Source organism: Nylanderia fulva, unplaced genomic scaffold (genome assembly GCF_048542155.1).
Source record: "Nylanderia fulva isolate GAGA-0341 unplaced genomic scaffold, ASM4854215v1 Scaffold7, whole genome shotgun sequence".
In the NCBI taxonomy this organism is placed as follows: Eukaryota; Metazoa; Arthropoda; class Insecta; order Hymenoptera; family Formicidae; genus Nylanderia; species Nylanderia fulva.
The window spans coordinates 6,784,131-6,805,135 of NW_028190807.1; the positions used below are offsets into that span (position 1 = coordinate 6,784,131).

Sequence of the window (21,005 nt, forward strand, 5' to 3'; positions counted from 1 at the left end):
GAATGTATTGAAGCTATCGAACTCGCCGACGAAGCTCTGGACATCCGTTCCGTTTCTTACGAAGCGTTCTATGCCAGAGCTAAGGCGCGCGTAGACTTAGGCTTATTTGAGGACGCCTTGTCAGACGTTCAGGAAGCTCTTCAACATGCGCCGGCTAACAATAAACAAGATCGTAGAGTACTCGCAGCCTTAAAAGACGAGATCGTCTCTCGGATCGACGGTACTGGAACCAGTAAAGGGCACGAAGATTATATCGCCAGATCTCGCCTTCGAGCATCAGTGGATACTCTTACAGAGTTGTAATGTTACTTGATTAAGATACTCGAATATGTTAAGTTTATACAAATCGATTCGATTCTCAAAAACGCAATAATAATAATTTACGCTTGTTATAATCCATGATTTAATTTATGACCGTATTTAAAGGAACGGCCACAAAAGCTTTATCCAAGAGTTTAAACTTTTCTAAAGACCTAAACGAGGTCTTTCGCTTCTGTGCTTATCGAGTGCTAGAAATGATAATTTTGTGAAAATTTAAAAAACTATATCTTTTTTTAGAGATGCTTCTGTATCATTTCTGATACAATAGCGCTATTGACGTGCGGCTTTTATATACTTTTACTATATACTATATACATTCGAATAACTTATTATATAGATATTTATCCTTAGTTTGTTGCTCAGAGAATTTAACACAAAAACTTGATTTGATCAAATTTACATTCTGTATTAAAAAAAGAGAAAGAACATCTCTTTTTTTATCGAAAATGTAATCAAAGACATAAAAGTGTTAAACGATTTGCACACGGATTTTTATCATTCGCAACTTGCTTTTAAATTATCATATTTTACAATCTTTTAACACGTATATTTATGTTATATTTAATGCAAGATACAATTATAAGCTTGAAAACTAGTTTTGAATGAAAATTCTACGATGGTTGAGTTATATTACTATGAATTATGCGTTATCCTGTACATTGTGTACGTGGAAAAATTCTTTCTTCAGTATTCTTACAGTATATACTGATCTTGCCACGTAAAAGTATTTTTAGAATTTATGAAAATTGCTGTAATAAAAGCGTGCCGATTTAATTGTCCGGCAAAATTCGCTAATCAAATTGGCATCGTAATTATACTTATCATCGATTTATTAGAAACAAATTGTAATATATCAATCGATGATACATCGACGTTGTCAATTATTAGTATATGCAGGATACTTGATATTTATTATAGTTGGCAAAACACTGATTAAAAAGTAGTTTGTTTCAACATTAATTTTTAACGTACAAAAGATATCCAACGTATTCTGACGCGAGCATAAAGTATTGTATGATGTGGAGTGAAATATTTGTATGATTTTTATTTGATTATACAAATCAAATAAAAATATATACAATAGATCTTCGTATAATGCAGGGAATATGTTCTGTGTTATGATTCCACGTTATACAATACTCGCACATAGATTGTACAAAATTAAAAAATATATTGTTCATAAAAAATATATTGTTCATTAGAAAAGAAATACAAAATTTTTCGCAAAATTTGAAATTTATCTACTGCGTGTTATAGAAGAGAATTCATGTTATCGAAATACGTTTTATAGAAGGTTTTTTGTATATATATAATCACGTGTGTATTATATGAGTATAATACATTAATATAATTGGCCTTATAAAGCATTATAAAACATTCTAATTTAAATGAATTGTTTCATTATTTGCTTTTTTATATCAGTATTTTATATAATAATTATAAACAATTTATAGTGCAACATTCTCATTATTCAATTGAACGTAGAACGCGCGCATATGTATAATTATAAATTATATATAATACTATTAAATTTTGCTATATTTAGTATATATTTGTACTCCGAACATAAGAAAAATCCAACATTATTAACCTCGCAGTGATTATTTATAATATTCGCATCTTGCCAAGCGTATGTAAGGTCGCAGAAATCGCGAGTTCCTTGATTTGATTTGAAAAACAGCTATATCGAATGTTATTGACCCCATCAGAATAAACAATGGTGTCAAATAAATTAACTTTTTATTGAGATGGGTCTCTTTATTTTTATACCATTTCTTACATATCTTGACGAAACGATATTATGTAAAGTTTGAATATCATATTAATACAACGAGTTATTCAAGTTAAATGCACGCATAAACATATTATTAGTTTTAAATCATAATAATATCTTTTTTTTATAAAATAAAATGCAATTTAAAACATTAAAAATTATATTTCATTACAGAAACCGATATTGTATTATTTAAAAATAATATAGTTTTGTTCTTATAAATAAATAACTTTTTTTTAAGCTACGTTTATAAAATATTTTTGCTCGTAATTCTAAGCTACATATACTACATATCTTATAAAGAAATTTTTCTTCAAAATTACATATCTTGTAAAAAAATTTTTCTCCAAAATTATTTTCGCAAAGTTATAATTTTTTATGTCAGATACCAATTTTTACAAATCTCTTTTTAAAAATTGATTAAATAATCGCTAAAAATTAAGTATTTAAAAATTTTTTTTAAAGTAAAATATAAGACATTATTAATAGAATCATTATTATAATAGAAACTGCAAAGATGTTTTATTTTTTCCAAATTATTTTTAATACTTTAGAGTTAAATTAAGAACTATGGATCCAGGGGATTTCATTATTGCGATGTTTCAAAAACGAATTTATTATTAGAAATAATTATCCACATAAATTATGCTCAAAAATATATTTTTTAGTTCAATTTTGTTTTTTAAATATTTTTCTTAATAAAACTTTTTAATAAACAACGCGACGACGAAAATTTTTTATAGATTCGAGATTATGATTTTAATTAATGTCAACTAGAAGTATTTTGGATCTATGTAAAGTAAAGTAATTTATTCATTAAATTATTTTCTGTACAAAAAATTTAATATATATAAACAGAAAAATATTAAAAACATATGTTTTTTTATTTGCTTTAATTTGATTACATAGACATTGTTGCAATAAATTTTAAAAATAAATAATAAATAAATAAAATAATTTAAGAAGACACATATAAATATGATGCTTTTTTATTTACCATTGCAATAATAAAAAGATTTTTATAATTTTATAATATTCACATATATGTCTATGTTAACAAGTGAGATACGTATAATATCCTTTATCTTTTTTACTTAAATATATAAATGATTTGACAAATGAGAACATTAGAAAAGCAGCAAGGAAAGGCTAATTTGGAAAAACACAGCTGAATTGGGATAGAGAAAAAATCATATATAATAAAGAAAAAATATTTAAAAAAGAGGAAATCGCGATTGCAATTATATATGTATGTATATATATATACATATACATATAATTCATACTCAAAAATAATTAGCAAAACAAAGTTTGATCGTGTACACTTAAATGTGAGCTGATTCTATAATAATAATTGTATAAGATTTAATAAATTACAAAATTTTTGGTCTCAAATGTGCGTGTCAAGGTGAATGCACCAGTAATTAAAGATACAGTAAGTACACTTCATTTAGTTACATATAGATATTACATTTAATGTTCAGCATTTAAAAGTAACGGCGCTATAAAACTTAATATTACACACTCTCCATTCTATATATGTGTAGTTTGATATATTGTTAGCGAACAAGATGATGTTTTAATACATTTAATTAATATTTAATATGCAGAAAAATATTACTTTTTACATATACATAGTAGAAAATAATTTGTCCAATTATATATTAAATATTTTTTATATATATTGCCACAATCATGTATACATATATATCAATATTTTCAATATTACTTTGCATAATTTTCGTGTTTATATTTATTCATCGCGAAAGTATATTATATTCTCTATATAAATAAAATCGTTAATCAATGTAGGTACAATTGAGAGAATTAAACATGACTAGTTTTTCAGTTAAAGAGATTTATATCTTTTTTTATATACAATAGATTGCATATATATTATTCTAACGCAAAAATAATCGATTTAAGTTTGTGCAAAATAATAATAAATTTATAATGAATGCCATATAATTTTGTCTTATATATGTCATACAACGTATCGGCAAACATATTTTTGTATCAAAATTGATTGTATCCATTTGCTTTATTATATTGTGCAAAATTTCAATAAATCCATTTTTACAAAATAATGAAAAAATCATGTGACACGATAATAAACATATTATATTACGTATAGACTTATACGTAATTATATATAGATAGTTTCTATATATATATTAAGTTATATATATTCTACATTTTCGTAAAATTCCAACAAAATAAATTAAATACAAAAAAATAGTATTATTCGTATCATCTAGTGATTAACAAAAATAAACAGAAAAAAATAACAAGAATATCTGTAAATAACAGACGAACTGTCGAAGAATAAGTCAATTTAATTAACGAAATAAATTAATTAGTAAAAAAATAATATTCTCATCAAAAACTGTTGTGTCGGGAAAATTAAATAATTGCAACATAATATCAATAGTGGAAGTATTATAAGAGTACGATTGCTGCGAACGTATAATCAGCGATCTGGCAAAAATCGTTAAGCGCAATATTGCTATCTTAATACGTTTCAAACATGATAAATTTAAATTTTACCAAATGCACAATTTTTGAAATATCTGCCAGATTATCGACGATACGTTAAAAAATTCAGGCCACTATAACGAGCAGCGAATGTTTGTGATACGCGTGTTTTTAAAGATATCTATCATCGAAAGATGAGTACTACTGGCCCTTGTACGTATCTTTATTTTGGTAGCCTTGTACATATCCGGATGTATCTGTTATATCTTTGCGGCCTGCTATGCCTTTACCCTTTCCCGTTTCGTCAAAACGTTGTTTATGGGAGCCGGTATATTTACTAACATCGGTTAGTCTGTCAACTGTCGATGCTACCTTTCCGGCCTATAAATTGAATTAAATAAATTGTATAAAACGAGATTAAAGGCAAATTGAGATGACAAATTGAGATGTATAGATGAATTTTTAAAGAGCTGGAGAGATAATCTATTTTTTATAATTTACTGTCACTCATTTTACGAAACTACGATACGTCAGTTAAAAATAGTGGATCCAATATAGTTAGCATCAAGTATAATTATGTATGTACCGATCTGCATTATTTTGTACTTGGTACATTTTTTGATATTGGCTGACTACGAATCTGAAATTAAGAACGTCGAATTATAAATTTTAGGATAGAGGATTTAATATGGCAAAAAAATATTAAGGATTAAAATAATTAAATATTAAAAATATTCATAAATAATAAATATTAATATTAAATATTAAAGTATTCTAATTTATCGTACATTAAAGTTGTAATTTAAATATGTAATTTTGACTTTTAATGTGTAACCATAGCAATCCCGAAAACGTATACAATATATCATATTCGGCATACCTATAACTGTGTGCACAAAATTATTTACTTAATGTTATATTATTATATTGAATCCATTATTTTTAATTCTTTTTTTTGTTTATGCAGAGAAAGAAAATAGAGAGGAAAATTGTTTTATAATTTTTTGAAAAAAATACGCGATTAGATTACAAGACATTGTCCGTACAAAAATTGGCAATTTATAGTCATAATTATATAATTGTATATAGAAAACTTATAATTATATATTTTTTTTAATGACATGATTCGAGAAAATTTGAAAATATTCTATACACTAAAATTGCAAGACATTAACGTTTCTAAATCAGTGATTTTTGCGGCCAGTTATACATTAAATTATGTTTCTTGAAATTAAATATTTATAATTTAAAACAAATTTTGCAACATTAATAAGGGTTAAATCAAGAATAAAAAAAAGACGAGTTGTATATCTCTAATATTGAATCTAATAAAATTTAAGCGTTAATCTCAATATCACTAAAATGATATTAAAATGTCAAATAAATAAGTATAATACGTACTCCACTGGCACCAGCTGTAACTCCGGGTGGTCCACAGTTAGCCATTTTCTTTTTTATTTCTGTTAATTCCACTTTCTTATTTTTGGCCAGTTCGTCGAGAAATGTTTTATATTGTTCAAGACCGAGCTTTTGGGATCTGTGAATGATAACAAAAATATAAAAATAAACTTAATTATATAAGTAAATGATGTATTAATTTGAGATAAAGTTACATTACTTCAGAACAATGATGATAATAAAATAAACAAAATTAAAATTTTTTTAAGACTTACTTGTGCTTTTTGAAATAAATTCCTGTATCCGTGGTAGTGATCTTTTTTCCATCGATTACTTTTGCTTGCTTCATCCATTTATCACTTTGGCTTAAAGTAATCAGTTTGCCGTCACTCTTTGAATCGCCGAATTTCGAGAACGCTTTGAAGCTCGTTAAAAAGCTACCCGATTCAGTAGCACCGGGACTGCTTGGTGTTGAACTCGTTGAACTGTCTTCGATCTTCAAATTCGTAACGTCATTCGTGACATCGTTGACAACCTTATTTTTCTCAGTACCGGTATCACTCTTTTCCGTTTGCATTGTGATCACTATAATAGACATTGATCGTTTATTCATTTAAATATGCCATAACTGTCGCATATTAAAGGCAACATTTATATTGTGAACATTTTTATTATACACAATTATCGAAAATTGAGAAAAAATTGATTAAAAATAAAATCAAAATTATTTTATTATTTGTAATTTTTCACAAGTTGCAATTTTATTTTCTTCGATAAACTAGTTTTTATTAAAAGAACTGTGTTCTATTTCTTTCGTTTATCACTAGATAATATAATCAATGAGCCAGCGTGTATCCAACTGTTGCATCTTCATTCATTATACATATTTTGCAGGGTTACTATCGACGTTTTACTGATCGACATTACAATTGTAAGGAAAACCATAACTTTCGTTTCATCGAGCAATAATCTTTCGCGTATTTGTTGCAAAAAGAGCTACAATAAGAAATGTACGATAAAGTTATTTATTCTATCAATGTCATCAGCGGAATTACTTATCTGAAATATATCTCTACAAGATTGATGAAAAATCACATATATGTCATTACGAGACTGAAGTCTATTACTGATAATGACTAATTGTAAATACAATTCGCGATTAATCAATTTTATTGCATTTTTGTATTTTTAAATTTATAAAATATACAACAAATATAGCAATGCATTTTATTATTTATTTCAGGTTTTTTAAATGTTTATATTATATTGCTGTAGTATTTAAAATAATAGAACTTGTTTTTATATTTCATAATTTTGATGATATATATAATTCATGGTAATTATTGTTAATATTAATTAATATTCATTAAATTGCAATTATTAGTTAACTCTCTTTCTCTCTCTCTCTCTCTCTCTCTCTCTCTCTCTTTCTCTCTGAAATAGTAATAATTTCTACAATTTATCTTATTTATCGAACAATAGTGATAAAAATTACACGCGTAAATACATGTATAAAGAAAAATCAATGAAATATCTACACTCCACGAGATTTCATGAAATAAAACTTCGCTTAGTTTTTATCTATTTAAAAATAACTGCAGATCATCAGAAAAAGAAGAGTCTAGTGTTACTATAGAAAAATATATTCAGGGTCAACATGTGGTTTGTATTGCACGCTGTAAACATGCATGTACGACCAAGACTGATACTGCATAATAAATATCTCTACCTACTCCGCATTTATACAACAAAATGTCTCTTAAGGGGTTCGTTTACATTATATATTTGACAATAATTTCGTAATATTTCGTAATATTTTCTATTTGTGCAAATATCTTATTAAACCCTCACAATTTATATTATATAGTTTTAAAATAAGAATAAAGATTATATACATACATATACGAACGTGCGATAATGCGTCGATTAGGTCTGCACTTAATGGAAAGGAAATACATGTTAACGTGCGAACAGAAAAAAGTGTTGTATAATAAATGCAAGCGTGAATGTCTGTCAAAATGACAGAACACTGTGCGCAGGAAAACAGTGTGTATGTGTGTGTGTGAGAAGAACGGTGTTTCACGTCTATAAATAGGCATTACTATAGCGTCATTTAACATAATTAACGTCATCGGTCAGTCAAAGTGCGACATTTGATTAAGCAATAGCACCGCGATCGAATGTCAAAATTTGAAGATGCCATCCACCATATAACACAACACCTGCGTGTGTTCGACGGGCGTATTTTTTTTTCTACATCCACATACTTGAAAATAATTATTTAATTGCAACTCTGCTTACCTATATGCATATATATTATTATTTCCGCAGTTCGGCAGAGATAATAGACTCACCGCGTCTGTTGGCTGTTGGGGGAGAAGCAACGATGACGACCCGTTTAGCGTTTCTAGGTCAGTATGCGCGTTGATATTAATTCCGTCGTAGACGACGAGACGTCAGGCGACGATGACGTTTCGGAGTAGCGTCGAACTCGGAGGGAAAAAAAATTAGCGCATCTCGTACGACCTCGTTCCCTTGTCACAAAAGTGTATCTCACGATTTTGCTTATTGTTTTTACGCGCACAAATTCGAGGGCGAACGCAGAGTGCGTGGCGTTGCGTTCCGTTGCGTTGCGTTTGGGAGAAACTCGTGCGCCTCGCGACACGGCCAGACGCGCATGTGTTCTATCGATCTTCTCGCCCCGGGAAGCACATAGTCACCCTCCCGCATCTTTGAATCTGCGTTCCATCACCAGGCGGCTCCTGTCGAAACGAGGGAAGAGAATTGCACACGTCAAATTCGTCCGAATTCATCCGGCTGGTTCCAAGTTAGAGAATTCAACATTTTATGCAGATGTGTACGAAGAAAATAAATCAACTAAAACGAAACTTAACAAAAGTAAATTAACATATAAATAAGTGAAACGACACTCTATGCTTCATGAGAGGTGAAAAACATTATTTATTATTAAATTGTTGAGGAAGATATATAAGTGCAAAATCTGCTTTAAATCCACACGTCATGACTTGAAATGATATCATTTGCATTTTTTGTTACTCATCAATCACATTAGGTTGTTCATTAGACACTCATCTAAAACCTTGACTGTTGTAAGAGACCTTCAAGTCAAATCTCTAGGTATGATATAGGGGTTCCAAAACAAATTGCATCTAGAGTGCCAAAATCCACCGCTGTTTTATATAAAGTTGGCGTAACCACGTTTCAAATTTCTTCTTGACTTTGTGATATATACAATGCCATTTGCGATAGTTCTACTTTGGTGTCATAATAAAAGATATTTCTTAAAGTCCTTGTGTAGGTATGTATGTACGTCAAAATAGCTTCTGCATACAAATACGACTCGATAACTTCCGTTCTAAATACATACCATTTCCTAAATGCTTTCTTCAGCTTTTTTATATGTTTATCTCCGCAAAATGCTGGAATTTTGTTTTATTTGTGTCTCTGTTACGTATGTTCTACATACAAATAATTGATATCGTAAATTTAAAAAAGTATCACGATTTTTTTGTAATAATTTAACATCAAAATTTATAATTTATAAATTTGTAAATATACAATGAAGTAAAATCAACAGAGATTTAACTTCATGAGAATCCTTAATATTAATTAACTGTTTACCTGTTTAATTATCCCCACCGAAATTTACTTTTTTTTATATTAGCCTTCATAAATGGATAATTTATTAAAAATAACTCTTATCGAACCGATGTAAACACCACTATTTCTGTAACTCTATCCAGAACTGGCCAGAATAAGACTGTGAGCAAGACTGAACCGTCACTGCTCGTTGCCCGCAAAGGTATCCCCACCCACATAAATATATATATATCTTTCGCAGCTTTTTATCATACGAAATGTATGCAGTAAATTCCAACATTATTTTTACTTACATACAATTTCTGTCAAACACTCGGAATTATTTTTCATTTTTAGCCAAACTATTTTATTAACTATTCATTATTGCTACGTCAAAAGCTTGAAAAGATATATATTTTTTAAATATAATATCTTTCGCACGTTTAGAGGTTGAAATAATACTTTGAACTTAATTCAGTACACTTTTGACTTTGATTAAATATGTATCATGGAAGTCACATGTGATATATAAAAAAATATTTCAGACAAAAGTTTTGTACCATTTTACGTACTTTGTAAATATACTATATCTGGATTCTTTAAAATTGAATATTTTTCAATATACCCTTATCTCCTCTTTTATTATTTTTATAAATTGTAAAATTTATATTAAAAAACAAGCATTTAATGCAAAAATATTTGCACATGTTGGGATATATTTGATACACAATGCTTTTCAAAATCACTTTAATTTTGAAAAGTAAATTTTTAAACGTCGTGTTATATTCGTTACGTCTATGTCGCGTTTATGCACTATATTATAACAACTTAAGTTGTTATAATATAGAATTAAGAATTCTTTGTCAACCTCGTGTCTCACATTATAAAGTAACCACAAGCTAAATTTTAATTTTGCATGCAAAAATAATGTATGACATAATGATAATATACGTTATAATAATAAACAAAATTTTCAACATATTCTATTTCAATATTGAAATCTCTAAATGTATTAAAACATTTATAACTTTACAATAGAAGAATATTTTCAATTTTATGTATAATTTTAAGTAATATACGTACATATATAATTATATTCATATGTATACACAGCTATATTCGATCTGGTATGCGTGCGTGTGCGTGTCATAAATTAATATTAATATGTGCAAAATCTAAATATAATAGCACTTTTTTATTTCGTAATCAAACGTATTCTTTGCAGCATTGTATGTGACAATCATTTCTAGCACTGTTTCTAATATAATAGTAATGTCATCGAGCAAAGAAAATACTTTTCCTATATCTAGAGCATGTAATAATTTTACAAATTTATTGTATATAGTATGTAAATCAATGTATTCATATCTTATATAGCTTTTCTAATTTATTTATATTTTGTTTTACAGAATTTATCATCATATATATACAAGACAAGAATATAATAATTTTTCCTTTAAGATTGCATATAATATTATTCATACTTTTTAATGACGCTGAAACATCAACACTGAATGAATTGATATCTATTCTAGGCTATAATATAATAAATCTTCGAATTATTATTTATTAAAGATCAGTTTCTATTTTATCAGACAAATTTTTTGTATGATATGAATGTTTAAAGAAGTTGATCTTTTTCGAAAAAGAAATTGTTTCTGACGTAGGGGAACAGATAGTCGAATCTACAACATCTACTGCTTGTCCAGTTTTTCGAAGTACACTGCAATTTTGACAGCTGAATCGCTTCAACAATTGCTGCTTGATCGTCTTCTTACACACAAATATGAAAAAAATACCGAAATTTTGCATCATATCTAATGAATATACAATATATAAGAGATACCATTTTATTGACGAAGGAAATTGCCATGATAATATCGCCATAAACCAGGTTATTCCCATCACAATAAACACGATGATAAACAACTTCAAGTACAATTTAAACCTGCAAGTTAATTTATATTTTATACTTTCTGAAATTGCGTATTGCGACTATAAAAAATTATGATAAACAAAAATATCGATGATAATTAATACTACTTGTAAGACTACATCTCATTAATAAAAATATTATCATTATATATTGTGATGCAAAGATGTTTGAGTACAGACCATTTTTTCTTTTCATCATAAAGTCGGCTCTCCGAATCTTTCAAATGATGGGTTCTGTCCTTCTCATAACGTGCAATTTTCAATGCTGTAATAGTAAATAAGCAAATGCTACTAAAAATACAAATAAGCGCGGGTGGCCAATAATACAGCATAGTCGCCCACTCTTCTAAAATAAAAAATAAATTTCTCGCATTTTGGAATCATATTTTGGAAAAATATAAGATATATTTTTACTTTTGCATATAATTTATTAGAATCATAAACATATAATTTAATTTCAATTAATTATGCCATTGTTAATAGAGTTATTCTATTAGCAGTATCCACTTACCATTAAACCAACAAATAAAGATGCCAAGTTTCGGTTGAATTAGATTTTTCGACACGCTAGGAACGAAATTCATGATAATACAGATTACAGTGAGAATGAAAGGGCTTCCCCATACGTAAAGGGAATATATTATCAATTTCTTTCTCTCTCGTTGTTTTATGTTTCTTTGCAAAGAACGAAAACTTCTGCAAAATATCGTTTACATTAGTCATTTAACTAATAGTAAATAAAAGAAAGCGCGATGCAAATACAAATTGAAAAAATAATATTTTTTCTTGAAAGTCTGTTTTATGTAATTATAAAAATTAATTAAAAATATATATGCGCGACATCACAACACAATGTAAAGTACAATTCTGCGACAATGCAATATAATTCGCAATTTATATTTATATTTATAGACAGATTAATTTTTATTTAACACAGTTTTTTATTGAAAAGAATCAATTTACCTAAATGTCCACCACATATCAAAACTCATCACAGTTAACCAAAAGCAGGTTCCCAGATAGCAGAAATAACAGATTAAAGCTACAACAATGAAATAAATAATGTTTCAATTATTAGTGAGAACTTGTTTTAAAATATAACTGTGACTACTATATATCTATACGTTGTAAAAAAATTAATTTTTAATTTATTAAGAATTTAACAAAAAAAGATATAATTCATACAAAAATGTATATTAAATATTATATGTATATTAAATAATACTTTATTTATGAGGTGTATATATTTCAAATAATATATTTCAACTGTGTATATATTTCAAATAATATAATATAAAAGGCATTTTTTCTGACAAATCGAATTATTGTATAATTGTACGTTAAAGTGCATCAAAAATTTCAATTTTATTCACTATCAATCTACGTATTTTAAACAACTTGTACTTTAACAAATTGTATATTTTCAAATTTTATAATTGAAAAGTTGATTAATCCGTAAATACACACTGATAAACTTAATAAATGTATGTATATATCAAATTTATTGTTACATCAAATTTATTGTTACATGATTTGAGTATACTGTACCAATTGTAATACACATAGGATACTCCAGAAATATCGAGTTGATTGGATTGTTCATAATATCGGCTATGTATGCAACAAACATTAAAGCGCAGTAATTACGCAATATAAAGCCGTGTATATTACGAAGCTCTGGGAGTATAGAATATACTAAAAATATTATTAGCAAAAACAGCATGGATACGACACGTAGAATCCAAAATATCATGATTTTATATACCAACTGACTTGCGGCATTATTAGGATCACTAATTTCCTTTCTCATAAATTTCTTTATAGTTTTCGAACAGACTGTTATATCAAACTTATTCTCGTCCACGATGGTCACACAATAGAATGTTGGTTCAATCGATATTTTATAATAAGGAAAATATAAAGAACCATTAACAAGAACTATGTATTTGATGTGATTATTGTATGAATCAAGCGAAAAACTTAGTTCAATTTCATCGCATGGATCGCGAATAATCAATCGAAAAAGTTCGTTCGCCTTTTTATTTTTTTTACGCAACAAATTGTTTATATATCTGTATAGATTCAGAAAATAATATTCATTTTCTTCAGCAACGCATTTTTCTTTAATCAGATCGTCACGAGGACAGCATACTTGAATACAGGTAATATTGTTGCACATTTCGTATGGAACAAAATTATTTTTATTATTATTTGCATTGAATTTGTTTAAAAAATTGTGCGACGTAGAACCGTTTTTATCTTCGATTTTCATCCAGTTTTCATAAATTTCATGTGAAGTAAAGTTTTCTTTGCCGTCGATCTCGCTTGAGTTTGTGCTCTGGTGAGACTCCATCAGTATTTGATTATTATCATTCTTATGATTTTTTATAAAATGCGTTGCAAATTCATTTCGCATCGAATCGTTATTCTGCAAGTTACTCATAGTGCTATACTCATATTTTATGTCATCATAATGGATATCTTTAGTAAAATTGTCATCCAAATTATATCGCATTGTTGTAATAATGCTGGTATAATTTTTTACAGAATTCGTTTCTAGTTCATAAAGCATTGTCGAATCATCTTTCTTGTTGTCATTTGTCAAGTTTTGCTGTTGCTTCGAAGACGAAACGACGAACAAAAACGCACAACAATACCAAAAAACAAGATTTTTTCCGTACATTGTTTCAATCCTTTGAAACATTGAATTTGTTTAGAAAAATATTTTTTTTCATTAGTTTCATTATCAATTCATAGTCTCATACTAGTATTCCATTTGTAGCGAAATCTAAACTTCTGTAATAGAATAATAAAGAATATTATTTTCTCGTTTAATTATATAATTTTTGTAACAACTTTCGCTAATTGCTTACCATTCTGTAATAGAATAATAAAGAATATCATTTTAATTTAGTTTATATAATGTTTTTATAATGTGTACAAAATATGTAATAAATGCTTAATAATTATTAGATTGACATGATAATTTTAAGAGTTTTTAAAGCTTTTTCAGTCTGACAAGCGTATAATTTTTGTTTAATTCAAAAAATTTACAAATCTAAGAATATGTTAGAGTAATTAAATAATCAAACAGTTGTTACTTAATTAAATAATAATTGAAAAATTCTATATTAAAAATATATATGTTATATTAAACATGTATATAAGATAATCTCTTTTATTCTTATAAGTATGTAAATATATAAAATAAATATAAAATTATATACGTCTCTCGTTTTTCATTAAAATTACCGAGTGATATAAAGTAGATCTCATTTCTGCAAATGTTTTAAATCGTGTTAAAATATCTTTTTGGTTTACATATTTATTTTTAACATTTTTTACAATTTTTAAACATTTCATATAAAAATCTTCTCTAGTATGGTTACATACAACACAAAAAAACACACACATACAGTGAATAATATTATATTAACTACTGATATACAAATGTTTTAATTTGATAATTTTATTTTACACACATTTTATTTAATAATTTTTTAAATAACAAAACTAAATTTATAAAAATTATTTAAGAATTAGTAACGTTGATAATATATCTTTTATCTAAGTTATTACCATTTTTACCATTTTTACAACGATAAAAACATTCTTAAATTATAGTAAATCAATTTTCATTTTTTTATTGTTATCACTTATAATTACGTTCGATGTTTTGTTATCACTTATAATTACGTTCGAAAAAAACGCGCAGAGAATATATATACAATGGTATTCGTTCGAGAGAAGAATTAAAACTACTAGAAAGGATGAATCGTCGACATTGAAGCGATGCGGATCTATTACCGGAACCAGTTATGTAAATGTTTGTATTTCTACACGGTACACGGTACATTGTACACGATATTTAATCAAAATGTATTCATATTTTCTATAAGCTTTGAGTTTCCTAATTTGTCATTTATATTTTACTAAAGAACTTATCAACAAATACAGACAAGAATATAATGATTTCTCCTTTGAACCTACATATAATATTTATACATGTTTTCTAATGGCGCTAAAGGATCCACACTGAGATGAGATCTCTGAGATGAGAAGAGATCTGTTTTAGGCTATAATAATAATAATAATGAATCTTTGATTGACGAATATAAAGCTCTAATTGTTAGATGTAATATGAAAAACAAAAACGCTTTGATACATATTTCTTATGAAAATTTACACATTTAAATATATACATTGGTCAAAAAAATTATCGCAACACGCAATTAATATCAAAATTTCGCGTAAATTCAAATAAGCGCATCTCCGCGAAAAATTATCGTATTTCACATCTTTTTTTGTTTTAAAGGATAAGGTCTCTACTTTGACAAACAATTTCGTTCGATTTATTCTTTACATACATAAATTGCTTACAGAACGTTTGAATAGTTGCATTTCTACGCATTTGTAAAATTCAAATTAATGGTCTGTCTCTATCTAATCAGACACATTTTTCGCACGATTTGTTGTTTAAATGTGTTAACTTCTTTTACAAGGAAGTTGTTCCTAATGTAGTAGTGTTAGTATGTTTTGTAACAGCTGCAGGCCGTTTAATCTTTGGAAACACACTACAATTTTGACAGCCGAATTGCTTCAACAATTGCTGTTTGATCGTCTTCTTACACACAAATACGATAAATATACCAAAGCTTTGCATCATGTCCATTGAATAGATAAGAAACTGATGCCATATTTTTATTCCAAACTTCCAAAATAATATCGCCATAATCCACGTTACTCCAACCATAATAAACACTATGACAAACAACTTGAAGTACAATTTAAACCTGCAAGTTAATTTATATCTTACTTTCTGAAAAACTGAATATTGACTATAAAAATCATTATTTACTAAACAAAATTTGAACGATATAATTATATATATATATATATTAAGTTGAAATTAAGCCCTATGCAAAAAATATCATTCAGAAATAATCACCTGTCTTTCTTTCTCTTTCATGTCGAAAATAAGAAATGATCAAAGGAGAATGTTAAAAAAGATTCGAATTCCATAAGTAGGAAAAAAGGCTATCATTTTTATATCTCATATGCTGCATAGATACTCATGGAACTCAAATTTTAAGTTCCATCGATAATCGCGAAATCGACCTCTTTAACATCTTTCTTTGCAATATTATAAGCAGAGTATAAATTACATATCATTAATAAAAACAGATTATTACATATTGTGATGCAAAGATGTTTAAGTACAGACCATTTTTTATTTTTATGATAAAGTCGACTTTCCGAGTCTTTCATTTGCTGAGCTGTATCCTTCTCATAGCGCGTAATCTTCAACGCTGTAATGATAAATAAGCAGATGCTACTAAAAACACAGATAAGTATGGGTGGCCAGTAATATATTAATTCTGCTCCCTCTTCTAAAAAAAATCTTGTATTAAATCATATTTTGCAAATATATATATTTTTATTTTAACACATAATTTATTAGAATCAAACATATAATATAATTATGCCATTTTTAATAAAGTTATCTATTAATAAAATGTGTACTTACCATTAAACCAACAATTCAATATACCAAGTTTTGGCGGAATCAAGTATTCCGACACGCAAGGGATGAAATTTATGATAACACAGATTATAGTACAAATGAAGGAACTTCCCCACGCGTACAAGGAATACAAGATCATTTTCTTTCTTTCTTGTTGTTTCCCGCTTCTTTGTAACGAATTAAAATCTCTGCAAAATAACATTTGTATTATACTTTTAACCATAAGAAACAGAAAAAATATTATTTTCAATGCATATTGAAATAAAAATTCTCTCTTGAAAGTCTGCTTTAGTTAGTATTATAAACCAGTTAATATTATAAATATATGTATATGTTATGTTGCATAATATATTATAAACTTATAAAAAATAACTGAATATATAGAATATAAATATATATATTTCATAATTTACCTAAATGTCCACCACATGTCAAAACTCATCACAGTTAACCAAAAACAAGTGGCCAAATAACAATAATAACAGGCTAAAGCTACAACAACAAAATAAACAATGTCTCAATTAGTGAGTTTATTTAAAATTATGAGGTACTAAAAATCTATACGTATGAAAAAATTTACTTCAATTTATTGATGAGTTACAATAAAAAAACATAATTCATACAAAAATGTATATTAATATTACAATAAATAATACTTTATTTAAAGTAACTATATATATTTTAACAACAAAAAATATACATTCGGACAAATCAAATTATATGATTGTATACATTCAAGTAAACAAAAAATTTCAAATTTACTCACTATAAATCCTTGTGTTTTAAAGCTTTAACAAGTTGTATATATTTAAATTTTATTATTAAAAAATTAATTCGCAGATACACATTGAGAAATCTTACAAATGTATATGCATCAAATATATTTTTGCATGACTTGAATATATACTGTACCGATTGTAATACACATATGGGGTACTCCACATATAGCCCACTGACTTCATTGTTCATCATATCAGCCATATATGCCATAAACATTAAAGCGCAATAATTACGCAGTATAAAGCCATGTATATTACGAAGCTCTGGCAGTATAGAGTATATTAAAAATGTTATTAACATAAACAGCATAGATACCAAACGCAAACTCCGTATTATAATATAATGGTTTGAAATTTTTCTTGATATGTCATTATTATGATCGAGAGAGTCTCTAAATACTTTTTTTAAAGCTTTCGAACGGACGCTTATAACAAAGTTATTTTGATCCAGAGCACTAAGACAATAGTCTGTTGATTCAAACGAAACATTCTCAGAAAAAGAAAATAGAGTGCCGTTAGCAAAAATCGTGTACCATGTCGCATTATAGTCTAAATAACCCAAACCAATGAATTCAGTTTCATCATATGGTTTGCGAATGGTCCAGTGAAAAAGTCTATCCATCCTTTTATTTTTATTTTGCAACAAATTGTTTATATGTCTGTTCAGATTCGAGAAAATATATTCATTTTCTTCAGCAGTGCAATTTTCATTAAGATTCAGATGTTCGCCGATAGGACAGCATAGTTGAATGCAGATAATATTGCCGCACATCTCATGTGGAACAAAATTATTTTTATTATTTGTATTAAAATTTTTTAAAATATCGTGGGACGTAGAACTATTGTTGTCTTCAATTTTCATCCCGTTTTCGTGGATTTCCTGTGTAGTGAAGTTTTTCTTATCGTTGATCTCAGTTATATGTGTGCTCTGTTGAGACTCCATCAATATTTGATTCTCATTCCAATGATTTTCTATAAAATGCGTTGTAAGTTCATTCCGCAATTTTGAATTATCATTCTGCCAATAATTACTCATAGTGCTGGATTCATTTTGCATATCGTCATATTGGATATCTTTAGTAGAAATTTTGCGCAAAATATATTGCATTGTTGTAATGTCGTCGTCCAAATTTTTCATAGAATTTATATCTACTTCATATAGCACTGTCGAATCATTTTCTTTGTTGTCATTTGTCAAGTCTTGCGAAGATGATGCGACGAGCAGAAACGCACAATACCAAAACACATGATTTTTTTTGTACATTGTTTCAATCCATTGGCACGTCAAATTTATTTAAAAAAAAATGTTTTTCATGTTAGTTTTATTTTCACATATAAACACACAGATTCTTTATATGCTGGATATTTAAAAATATGTTCGTGTTCAAAAGAGGTTCCATATTATATACATATACATATTTTGTATTAATATTTTACCTATTTTAAATATTACTTTGTTTACATTTTTATTTGTTAATATTTTTTTAATAAATAGTAATGCGAAGACTTAAGTCTATGAAAAATTATTCAGAGTTTTCACGTTGACAATAATATATATCTATTATTTCTGTTAAATAAATGATAAAGTTAAACAACAATTTAGTGCAAACATATATATTTAAGTGTAAATATAAAAATTGTTTATAATTTTTATTTATTTTTACGACAATAAAATTTTTTAATTATAATATAATAGATCAATTTTAACATTTTTATCACTTATTTAATTGCGTTCGATGTTTTGTTATCTTACTAGGTTCGATGGAACTAACAATATGTATCCGATTTTGATGATTTTTCTTTTCGAAATGTTTCAGAAAAAACACGTAGAAGATGTACGTACAATAGCTAGTATTCGTTTGAGCTGAGAATTAAAACTACCAGATACCTTAAAATCGTCGGCATTGATGAAGAAACGACATGTATATCTATTTCCGTAGCCAGTTATGTATATAAGATGATTCATCAAAATATTTCTGCAGAATTCTAGAGACAATATCTTGATTCAGCTAGCATTTTAGAGACATTTAACTCTTAATATTTAATGATTTGATCGGCGTCTAGGCACGAATTCTAATGTTTTTAAAGAATCCATAGAAACTGTAATAAATTAAACGAAGATTAAATTTATAGTAATTTTTATAATGACAAAGTAATGAAAATTGTGTTAAATAGTTAGTTATATAATTTATTCCATAGAAAGTAAATATGAAAAGACGCTTAGAAATAAAAGTGACAGTGACAAGAAAGTGTTATTTAAAAACCGGTCTTTACACAAACTAGTCGCCAGTTGCCATGTATTATTATATGTATATCGTTTGCATCATTAACGTTTATATATTTTGTTAGAAATTAAAAATAACATCAGATGGAACCGAGTAAAATTTTCCATTTTATACGTAATCTCGATTTGTTTTGCAGAAAAGACTTCTTCAACTACTTTTGATTTCTCGTACACTGAAATAAATGATTAAATTAATAAATATATTTATTTCAATACTGCCTAATACATAATTTATTTGAAATAAATATTTATCTCAGAAATAAATATTTGTATCGGCTCTCAATATAAAGAATATAAATATGATGTTTTCTAAATCGGCCAACAGAGCCAAAGCACGAAAAATTAATTATTCGGAACTGTATCTCTTGGTTTGAGATCACAAAGTTCCATATATAAATTAATCTCGAAACTTACATATGGAGAAATAGGCGCGAAAAATATAGGTCCGAAAAGTCGCTGAAGCGGGAAATATTTATCTGTTTTGAAGAGGATTTTCTTATATTAAATATTTTTCACTTCAAATCAAAATTTTATTAGTTTCAAATAAATGATTTATTAGACAGTATTGAAATAAATATTTATTCGAATTTAATAAATTTCTTTTCGGTGCAATATTGAAGAATACATATTAATAAGAATTAAATTGTATCAATATATGTGTGATATTATTGCAGTATGTGAATGTAGTACTTGTATTAATAAAATATTTAAAAATGATGTGCAAGAAAAATGCATGTATATCATATATTATCTGTTATATACATATATTTAAAAATAAATTTGGGAGTTTGTTTTATTCATACACTTGATTTTGATTGAATATCGAAATATATGCGGAAATATAAAATATATATTTCAGACACAAAAGTTTTATAACATTTTATGTATTTTCTAATTAAATCTGCATTTTTTAAA

At 27.0% G+C, this 21,005-nt stretch overlaps 4 protein-coding genes across 21 annotated transcripts in view; 1 reads left to right on the top strand and 3 right to left on the bottom strand.

Annotated features, from left to right (window-relative positions):
* rols (zinc-RING finger and ankyrin repeat domain-containing protein rolling pebbles) overlaps window positions 1-2,068 on the top strand; it is a 33,714-nt gene extending 31,646 nt beyond the window's left edge. For all 6 annotated transcript variants that reach the window (XM_085488707.1, XM_085488702.1, XM_029301289.2 and 3 more), the window contains one exon: window positions 1-2,068. In XM_085488707.1, the coding sequence (XP_085344833.1) occupies window positions 1-303 (303 nt within the window). In that variant the 3' untranslated portion in view covers window positions 304-2,068.
* A 1,347-nt stretch (window positions 2,069-3,415) lies between these two features.
* ringer (tubulin polymerization-promoting protein ringmaker) lies at window positions 3,416-9,764 on the bottom strand. Of its 6 annotated transcripts, none has more exons than XM_029301315.2 (6): window positions 9,611-9,764; window positions 9,357-9,408; window positions 8,323-8,730; window positions 6,244-6,553; window positions 5,972-6,107; window positions 3,416-4,951 (listed from the first exon to the last, which is right to left on the bottom strand). In XM_029301315.2, the coding sequence occupies exons 4-6, from the start codon at window positions 6,543-6,545 to the stop codon at window positions 4,772-4,774; spliced, it is 618 nt and encodes a 205-aa protein (XP_029157148.1). In that variant the 5' UTR covers window positions 6,546-6,553; window positions 8,323-8,730; window positions 9,357-9,408; window positions 9,611-9,764; the 3' UTR covers window positions 3,416-4,771. The 6 variants fall into 6 exon arrangements, with proteins under 6 accessions (XP_029157148.1, XP_029157146.1, XP_029157145.1 ...); XM_029301313.2 differs by having other exon boundaries at window positions 9,357-9,447; XM_029301312.2 differs by having other exon boundaries at window positions 8,323-9,243; window positions 9,357-9,447.
* A 1,173-nt stretch (window positions 9,765-10,937) lies between these two features.
* LOC114929677 (G protein-coupled receptor Mth2-like) lies at window positions 10,938-14,941 on the bottom strand. 4 transcript variants are annotated; one of them, XM_029301297.2, is made up of 6 exons: window positions 14,756-14,941; window positions 13,052-14,299; window positions 12,467-12,545; window positions 12,015-12,199; window positions 11,684-11,849; window positions 10,938-11,516 (listed from the first exon to the last, which is right to left on the bottom strand). In XM_029301297.2, the coding sequence occupies exons 2-6, from the start codon at window positions 14,205-14,207 to the stop codon at window positions 11,138-11,140; spliced, it is 1,965 nt and encodes a 654-aa protein (XP_029157130.2). In that variant the 5' UTR covers window positions 14,208-14,299; window positions 14,756-14,941; the 3' UTR covers window positions 10,938-11,137. The 4 variants fall into 4 exon arrangements, with proteins under 4 accessions (XP_029157130.2, XP_029157128.2, XP_085344807.1 ...); XM_029301295.2 differs by lacking the exon at window positions 14,756-14,941 and adding an exon at window positions 14,377-14,602; XM_085488681.1 differs by lacking the exon at window positions 14,756-14,941 and having other exon boundaries at window positions 11,684-11,768; window positions 13,052-14,603.
* An 891-nt stretch (window positions 14,942-15,832) lies between these two features.
* Window positions 15,833-19,953, bottom strand: LOC114929680 (G protein-coupled receptor Mth2-like). 5 transcript variants are annotated; one of them, XM_029301302.2, is made up of 5 exons: window positions 18,340-18,405; window positions 17,441-17,519; window positions 17,031-17,215; window positions 16,728-16,812; window positions 15,833-16,296 (listed from the first exon to the last, which is right to left on the bottom strand). In XM_029301302.2, exons 1-5 carry the CDS (start codon window positions 18,347-18,349, stop codon window positions 15,999-16,001), a joined length of 657 nt encoding a protein of 218 aa, XP_029157135.2. In that variant the 5' UTR covers window positions 18,350-18,405; the 3' UTR covers window positions 15,833-15,998. The 5 variants fall into 5 exon arrangements, 4 of the variants coding, with proteins under 4 accessions (XP_029157135.2, XP_029157134.2, XP_085344809.1 ...); XM_029301301.2 differs by having other exon boundaries at window positions 16,728-16,893; XR_003819308.2 differs by having other exon boundaries at window positions 16,236-16,296; window positions 16,452-16,893.
* Between the last annotated feature and the right edge of the window lie 1,052 nt (window positions 19,954-21,005).

Coding starts and splice junctions, on each gene's coding strand:
- ringer (XM_085488684.1), bottom strand. Junction 6,108..6,243: donor ATTTATTTCAAAAAGCACAA/GTAAGTCTTAAA, acceptor TATCATTCACAG/ATCCCAAAAGCTCGGTCTTG. Junction 4,952..5,971: donor TTACAGCTGGTGCCAGTGGA/GTACGTATTATA, acceptor TTCAATTTATAG/GCCGGAAAGGTAGCATCGAC.
- LOC114929677 (XM_029301297.2), bottom strand. CDS start 14,207: ATGTTTCAAAGGATTGAAACAATGTACGGAAAAAATCTTGTTTTTTGG. Junction 11,850..12,014: donor CTTTATTTGTTGGTTTAATG/GTAAGTGGATAC, acceptor TTTTTATTTTAG/AAGAGTGGGCGACTATGCTG. Junction 11,517..11,683: donor TATGATGAAAAGAAAAAATG/GTCTGTACTCAA, acceptor ATTAACTTGCAG/GTTTAAATTGTACTTGAAGT.
- LOC114929680 (XM_085488682.1), bottom strand. CDS start 19,070: ATGTACAAAAAAAATCATGTGTTTTGGTATTGTGCGTTTCTGCTCGTC.